At 27.2% G+C, this 8,101-nt stretch overlaps 1 protein-coding gene and 1 long non-coding RNA gene across 2 annotated transcripts in view; one reads left to right on the top strand and one right to left on the bottom strand.

Annotated features, from left to right (window-relative positions):
• LOC126902618 (alpha-N-acetylgalactosaminidase-like) overlaps window positions 1–4,853 on the bottom strand; it is a 16,424-nt gene extending 11,571 nt beyond the window's left edge. The window contains exons 1-2 of the mRNA XM_050680071.1: window positions 4,671–4,853; window positions 4,216–4,390 (exon numbers count right to left, since the gene is read on the bottom strand). Of these exons, the coding sequence (XP_050536028.1) occupies window positions 4,216–4,382 (167 nt within the window). The 5' untranslated portion in view covers window positions 4,383–4,390; window positions 4,671–4,853. The remainder of the gene's footprint in view (window positions 1–4,215; window positions 4,391–4,670) is intronic.
• LOC126902646 (uncharacterized) overlaps window positions 1–8,101 on the top strand; it is a 16,007-nt gene extending 7,906 nt beyond the window's left edge. The window contains exon 2 of the long non-coding RNA XR_007703287.1: window positions 7,793–8,101. This is a non-coding gene — a long non-coding RNA (uncharacterized LOC126902646). The remainder of the gene's footprint in view (window positions 1–7,792) is intronic.

Genomic DNA, 8,101 nt, shown 5'->3' on the forward strand with positions numbered 1-8,101 from the left:
TTTTGAGGGTAATGTCTTCGACTAGATACGATTTGTGATCTTTTGACGTATTATTGAAAGAAATCGGTTCGGCGAGAGTTGAGAAAAAGTGGTTACAGACACAAAAAAACATCATAGTAAAATTAATACGTTTTCAGCTTTATTTATTTTTACAATACATACGTATGAAGGGTACAAGAATAAATAGTAATTCATTTTTGAATTTTAATATTCCGGTATAGTTTTATACCCTATTAGGGTAGTACCAATTAATAAAGTCCATTCGATGAAAAATATTTCATTTTGCTAATATGTAAGCGTATAATTTTGTAAAAATGTATTGAAATTTTGGGTTTGTTTTGTTATCCAAAAAAAAGAAAAATACTCGTAATCTGGGATCTAAAGGGGCTTAGCCCTCCAAATTATGTCCATAACCTCATGCTAAAATAACAAAAATTTCATAGAAATTTATATAGAAGTATTTTTAAAGATAGTAAAATTAAGTTAGATTACCCAACTTTTTGTTCAAATTACGCCTATACTGAAAAATGAACAGAAATTAACTAACACTTTAGCTTAGATGCGAACCTGAGGAGGTATTAATTTACTATGATATTGTTTTTTTTTTTGTGTCTGTTACCACGTTTCCTCAGCTCTCACGGAACCGATTTCTTTCAACGATACGTCAAAAGATCACAAATCGTATCTAGTCGAACACATTATCTTCAAAAATTGAAAAAAATTACCTAGTTCCTCGTAAATGGGGGAAACCTCCAAAAAAATTACAATTTTAAAATTCACTAATTTTCGAAATTTTTTCAATTTATTTTACTTAAAACTGCCATAACTTTTTTAAAAATGACGAACTCAATACAATTTTTGTTATAGATGTTTGATGTCTTTACCTATCATTTGGAATATTATTTTATAAATTTAACCCTTTACCAGCCCACAGAGGGTATTCAAAATGACAACTTTTTCACAAAAAATTAACTTTTTCAACTTAACTTTTGAAAGTGTTTCGGAAATACTAACACTTTTATATATATCTTAAATTAAAGATAATGTAATATACTTAATTATGAAAAAAAAAATTTCGGACTTTATTTTGTCTTCACGATGAAAATAGCTACCGTATGCTATTTTCGTGTGAAAATTCTTGATTTTATTTTTTCATTTTTAACTTTATAATGTTATAATTTATTGAAAAGTGTATAGATCAACACAATTTTTTTATGAGAAATAATATTTTTAATAATCCCTTTTTCATTCAGGATATTAATTAGAAAATAGCAGATTATGTAGCTTTTGGAATAATTTACCAATTTTTAAAATTAAATACTTGATCCAACTATGCCACGTCACCACTGTGCCGCGAACCCCGTGTGCTGGGGTTTTTTACTTAAAATTGCCATAATTTTTTTAAAAATGACCAACTCAATATAATTTTTTTTTATAGATTCTTTATGTCTTTACCTATCATTTGGTATATTTTTTTTATAAATTTAATCCTTTACCAGCCCACAGGGGGGATTCAAAATGACAACTTTTTCACAAAAAATTAACTTTTGAAAGTGTTTCGGAAATACTAACACTTATATATATATCTTAAATTAATGATAATGTAATATACTTAATTANTACTAACACTTATATATATATCTTAAATTAAAGATTATGTAATATACTTTATTATGGAAAAAAAAAATTTGGGACTTTATTTTGTCTTCACGGTGAAAATAGCTACCGTATGCTATTTTTGTGTTAAAATTTTCGATTTTATGTTTTACATTTTTAACTTTAAAATGTTATAACTTTTTGAAAAATGTATGGATAAATACAATTTTTTTATAAGAAATAATATTTATATACTTCTTTCATTCGACATACTTTTTTTTTAAATCGGATCATTTCCCTTAATACAGGGGGGGTTCAAAACATAAAAATGCATATAGAAAGTAGAACTTTTTCAACTTAATTTTTAAAAGTGTTCCGGAAATACTGACACTTTTATATATATCTTAAATTAAAGCTTATGTAATATACTTTAATATTAACAAAAAAAATTTCGGATTTTATTTTGTCAGATTTTATTATATTGTTAGATTTAATAACTTCAAATAATATCAAGGATCCCATTATTATAGTCTCCTCTTGTGAGAAGAAATTCATATTAATATTATTTTACTATGTGTTTTTTTTTTTGTAGCTATCATTTATTTTCTGAGCTCTCACTTGACCTACTTTTTTGACAAATTTTTTTTTTTAATTTAAACACTATCTACAGATTTGCATTGAAGCGTTTTTTATGATAGTGATTTTAATTACTGTCAGATATCGTCTATACTGGACTCAACTGTCACTACCCCACTGTGCTGGGTTTTATTTAATTAATTTTGATTTTTGATAGAGTATATTTTAACGTATAAAATTATGGCGTACGTAATATCTAGTGAAAATAGATGTGCCTTATTAACTGGTAAAATAAAATTGATTCGTGCCTACAAGAAGTCCCCCGTGATATTTCTTTTAACGTAAATATCACAAGACCTATCAACTCATGTTATAAATAATGGTTTATAGTAATTTTTTTAAACAATTATTTTCTAACTATGAAATTTTAATAAAAAAAAAATCTCTAGGACACGATTTTAGGAAAAATAACAAAATACTTATTCTTCCGCTAATTGAAATACTTATTTAGCAAAATCCTCAATAACAGTGAACTGGGGAGGAATTTTTAGAATTTATTCTTGAGGAGGAGAATTTTCATAAAATTAGAAATGAACTTAACCTGTTAACATAGTTTCTAAACTATGTAATTTTATTAATATTAATATTAATATTTGCTTATTAAGTATGAACTTCCTTCCTTAAAAAATTTCAAAATATATATTTATCATTCTATATGTCATAATTTTGCATAAAGGGAAAATTATTTTTATTTTAACATCATTATTTTCCAGTTGAAATGGTTACGTATTTGTTTTCGAGGGAGTTTAACAGTTGGGTTGGGATGTTGAGATGTTCAACAGTTCATTCTTTCAGAGAATTCTCGGTTTTCCAGTAAGCTTATCCGCCCTTGTAAACAGAGGCGTTATTTAATGTTTATATTTAATAATGGTAATAAAGATTTAAAATTTACAAAAATAACCGGTAATTTGTTACACCGACAACAATATGTACTTTTGTTAATATTGTCATCCAAATTTTAGAATTGATAAATTCAGACCTTCAAGGGTTTAGGGAACTTTTTTTTGAAAAATTATTTTTCTCTTAGCCATTCAAATTAAATTCAGAAGAGGTCGTATAATTGGTCTGAAGGAGTAAATGAAAAACCTGCTGACTAATCTTGTCGAATTCATTATTTTTATATTAGAATTTTTTTTCAGTCATTTTTTTAATGAAAAATAAAAAAACCAGTTATACGGGATTAGTATAGTGATGATCTTAAATTACATTGATATTAACTTTATATTATATTGATGTTATTACTGTCAAATAAACAAGACGATTCTTTCAATACTAACCGCTCAACTTCTCTTAAAATAATAATTTTTTTATATGTTTCATTTTCATATATTTTAAATTTATCAATCATTAATTATTTCTTTAATTCATTCCTTATACTTTACAAGGGTGTCAACTTAAGTTTTTTTAACGGCAACATACAATTTAACTAACTATAAAATAATAAATTACCTAGTTAAGAAAATAACTGGTTGATAACAATTTTTGACTCATTATTTCGGAAGTTATTACCATTTAAAAATATAGACATGAGTTTAGATACGGGAATGCTATATTTATCATTAGACATTTTTCAGGTGTACTTCTCTTTCTGCCTAGGAGTTAAAAATGTTTAGGTATGCGATATAACGGATGAATTTAAAAAAGTAATTATAACTGATAAATCAAGAAATATATAAAACTAAATAATACCAATAATTATTTTTTTAAAAAAAAAAATATCACTAATTTTAAAAGAGTCATTATATATTTAACAGAACATAACATGATTATCATAAAACGCTTCGATGTTAATCTGCGTCAGTAATTGGTGAAATATTTTTGAAAACAAGTATTTATACCAGAACACAGTTTGAGTTTCCTAACTGATTTTAAACATTTTTCACGAAAAAAATATTATGCCACTTATATTTTTATAAGTGTCTTTACATGTTTCAGTAATTAAAATTAATTTCAATCCTTACAAATTGTTATTATGTAACTAACCTTACACACTCGTCTGGATACGTTTCGCAATCTGTGATACATCTATAACGCTGCCAAGCGAGCCATCCCATTGGTGGCGTGAGAGCTAAGCCATTATTAAGACAAGAAATTTTTTGTAAATTTTCAGCAAATATCAAACAAAGCCACACTAAGTTTTTGTAAAACATTTTCCTCTCTAAAATATATTAATATATATACATTATCGTATTATATAATGGAAATTTTAAACACAGATTTACATTATATTAAAAAATATGTATATTCGTCGATAGAGATAACTAAGATTCATTGAATTTGTAAATAATTCTTAGTCAAGTACGGACTGGAAAATAAATTATTCATTAATCAATTCAATAAATTGTTTTTTTTTCATTTGATAAGCATGATTTTTAAGTATAAAATAATTTTATATAAGTTAATTATTTATTTAAACATTGAGTTGAATATATACATACTTTAACGTTTTTCTTGGTAGTTCTGTTTTAAAATAAATATATCACTTAATAATATCGTCAGTTTATACGTTCATTTAATACAACTATATATACGTTTAATAGTACATTTGTAATCGGACATCGAAGAGAGTCAAATAAATTAATTCAATGTTGGTTTGGTGTTTTATTTAACGTTTATCTTCGATATTAACCGGTTTTGTAACGTACTATTTTTGATTGGGCTCAATTTAAAGTCTATTCGTTGTCAAAACATATGGAAACTATGTAAATGAAATATTATTATACTAGATAGCGTCTTCAGTTATTAGTTTATTATTTATAATTGTGGTATCGATGAAAGTGATATAACAATTAATATAACAATTGTTGTATTGCATACGATTTCTAGTATATATATATATATACTAAAATCTAAGAATGCTTTGTTTTGTTTTCAATGCCTTATTTTTGCAACTAAAAAACAGATAATTAGTGATCCATCTGTAGGATTTACTAATTGGCAAAAGTGTCACCATTTGGTTGCAGAAAAAGGAAAAAAATGTATCTCATAATACATGTATCCGTAAATGGTTTTTAAGAACCACTAAAAATACTGAGGTTATAGATAATGCTTTGCAAGAACAGGTAAATAACGAAATTAATTATTGGAAAAATTTAATAAATCGCATAGTGTGTACAATACAATTTTTATCAGAAAGAGGGCTTGCTTTTCGTGGAGAAGATAAAAATTTTGGTTCAAAACATAATGGAAATTATCTAGGATGCTTAGAGATCATTTCTAAATTCGATTCATTCCTTGCAAATCATGGAAATAAAGGCCGTGACAATGTGTCTTACTTGTCATCTACAATATGTGATGAATTTATATCATTAATGAGCAAAACAGTTATTGATAACATTGTAATTCAAATCAAAAAATTTAAATACTTTTCAATCATTGTTGATTCGACTCCTGGATAATACTAAAATAGACCAATTGACCATTATTATAAGGTATATGACAGATAATAGTTCTGTCGTTGAAAGATTTGTAGGATTCCTTAAATCAGTCGGTCACAAAAGTGAGGACATGGAAACTGCTTTACTTGAACGTTTTACAGATTTAGATATCAATTTTAAAAATTGTAGGGGACAGTTATATGATAACACGACAAATATGTCAGGCATTTATAATGGATTACATGATCGTATTAAACAAATATCTGAACAAGCGTTGTTTGCAGGCACGTAGACATGGGGTGGCCTGGGTGGGCCTGGCCCCCCCAAATTTAAAATTCAATTATTTTTACGAATTATCAATAAGGTATGTCGTACGTCGGTAGTACCCAACGTAGACACAAATTAATTAATGTTTATATATATATATATATTGACGACGAGTTCGTCGTTCGAGCTCTTCTCGACTCCTCCCGTTGGATTAACTGATCAGCTCCAATTTCTCTAATTAGTGGACTACTAAAGGGGTAGAGTTTAGACCCGTCAGCACAGTCTAGCTCAAAAGTAGCAGACTGAAGGTGTCTCCTTGTCAGCCACCAGCACAACTACCTTTTTTACTATACCCACTAAAGGACGGTTAAGCCCAAAAACTAGCCAGCTCGTACACTAATTATTAAGATTGACTAAAGGACCAGCAGTCCAACCTAGACTCTAGCCCCACACACACACACAAATTCTAAGAACACGGTGAATATAAAATATTTGCGCTAAGCCCAAATTTTTAAATAGATATTTTATTTAAGAAACAAATTAAACACAAAGTCAAATATAATATAAAAATTTAACACAAAAATTAATTAAATCTTACAAAAATATAAAGTTATTCTTACACCAACGACCTAACTCGTAACTCGACGTTTCTTCGACAAAACGTCCAGTCTCGTCTCGCCCAGTATCGTTCACCTATACTTTTCATGTTTTCCTTTTATATTCTTTTTCCCACCATTATTAATTTGCTTACCCTACATTTCCCTTTTATATGGAATTATTATATTGCTTAAGAGTTCAAAAATTGCTTACTACTATTGTAAAGCTTATATTATACTAAAATCGACGTAATTCAATACTTCCTCATCTAATTACTACAATGTGTAGCTTATCAGTAACACCGANGTACTAGCCCTTATATACATTGAAATTATTATTAATTTGTGATTTCTATTAAGTAATACAGTTATTCTTATGGCTGTATTTACATTTTTATATTCATAGAAAACGTTATTTGAAAAAGATAACGTTCTGGACGTAATAATAAATGGAATAGCAGTTACTTCAAACGTGGTTGTAGGTAAATTTTTTTTAACTTTGGTCCAACAAATGATAAAAAACTACCAAGTATCTGCATTGATTAGAAACTTGTTGATTACAAAATTCGATAGAGTAATACTCTATGAAAATTTTTTTGATAAATCTTATCTTTAATCTGTTTTTTAGCTTCGATGCGAAGCGGAGAAGGTATTAATTTTACTATGATGTGTTTTTTTTTTTTTACGTCTGTTGCCACTTTTTCTCAGCTCTCTCTAGACCGATTTCTTTCAAAAGTACGTCAAAAGATCACAAATTGTATCTAGTTGGAGACATTACCCTTAAAAATTGAAAAAAATTCCCTCGTTCCACGCAAATGGGGGAAATATCCAAAAAAATTACAAATTTAAAATTCACTAATTTCTAATTCATAAAACTTCCGTAACTTTTTGAAAAATCAACACATCAACATAATTTTTTTTTATACTAAAACCTTAGATATTTCCCTTTCATTTGATATCATTTTTTTGAAAATCTATCACTTAACGTTCTCATTTGGGGAGATTTAAAATAGCAACTTTTTTTACAAAAAATAACTTTTTCAACTTAATTTTTGAAAATGTTCCGGAAATACTGCGTCCTTCAGACATATATCAAATTAAAGCTTATTTTATGTACTATAAAATAAAAAAAAATTTGTCCCGACGACCTATCTTCTATGCGCAAATGGCTTCCGTATCCAAAAATATGCTATTTTAACAAAAATTTTTTTTTTTAATTAAACACTATCTACAGATTTGCATCGAAGCGTTTTTTATGATAGTGATTTTAATCACTGTCAGATATCATCTATACTGGACCCAACTATGNAAATATCTAAGGTTTTAGTATAAAAAAAAATTATGTTGATTTGTTGATTTTTCAAAAAGTTATGGAAGTTTTAAGAAAAAAAAGTGAAAAAATTTCGAAAATTAGCGATTTTTAAATTTGTAATTTTTTTGGATATTTCCCCCATTTGCGGGGAACGAGGGAATTTTTTTCAATTTTTAAGGGTAATGTCTTCAACTAGATACGATTTGTGATCTTTTGACGTATTTTTGAAAGAAATCGGTCCAGTGAGAGCTGAGAAAAAGTGGCAACAGACATAAAAAAAAAAAAAAACACATCATAGTAAAATTAATACCTTCTCC

This window comes from Daktulosphaira vitifoliae, unplaced genomic scaffold (assembly GCF_025091365.1).
Source record: "Daktulosphaira vitifoliae isolate Bord-2020 unplaced genomic scaffold, ASM2509136v1 Scaffold_3, whole genome shotgun sequence".
Classification (NCBI taxonomy): Eukaryota; Metazoa; Arthropoda; class Insecta; order Hemiptera; family Phylloxeridae; genus Daktulosphaira; species Daktulosphaira vitifoliae.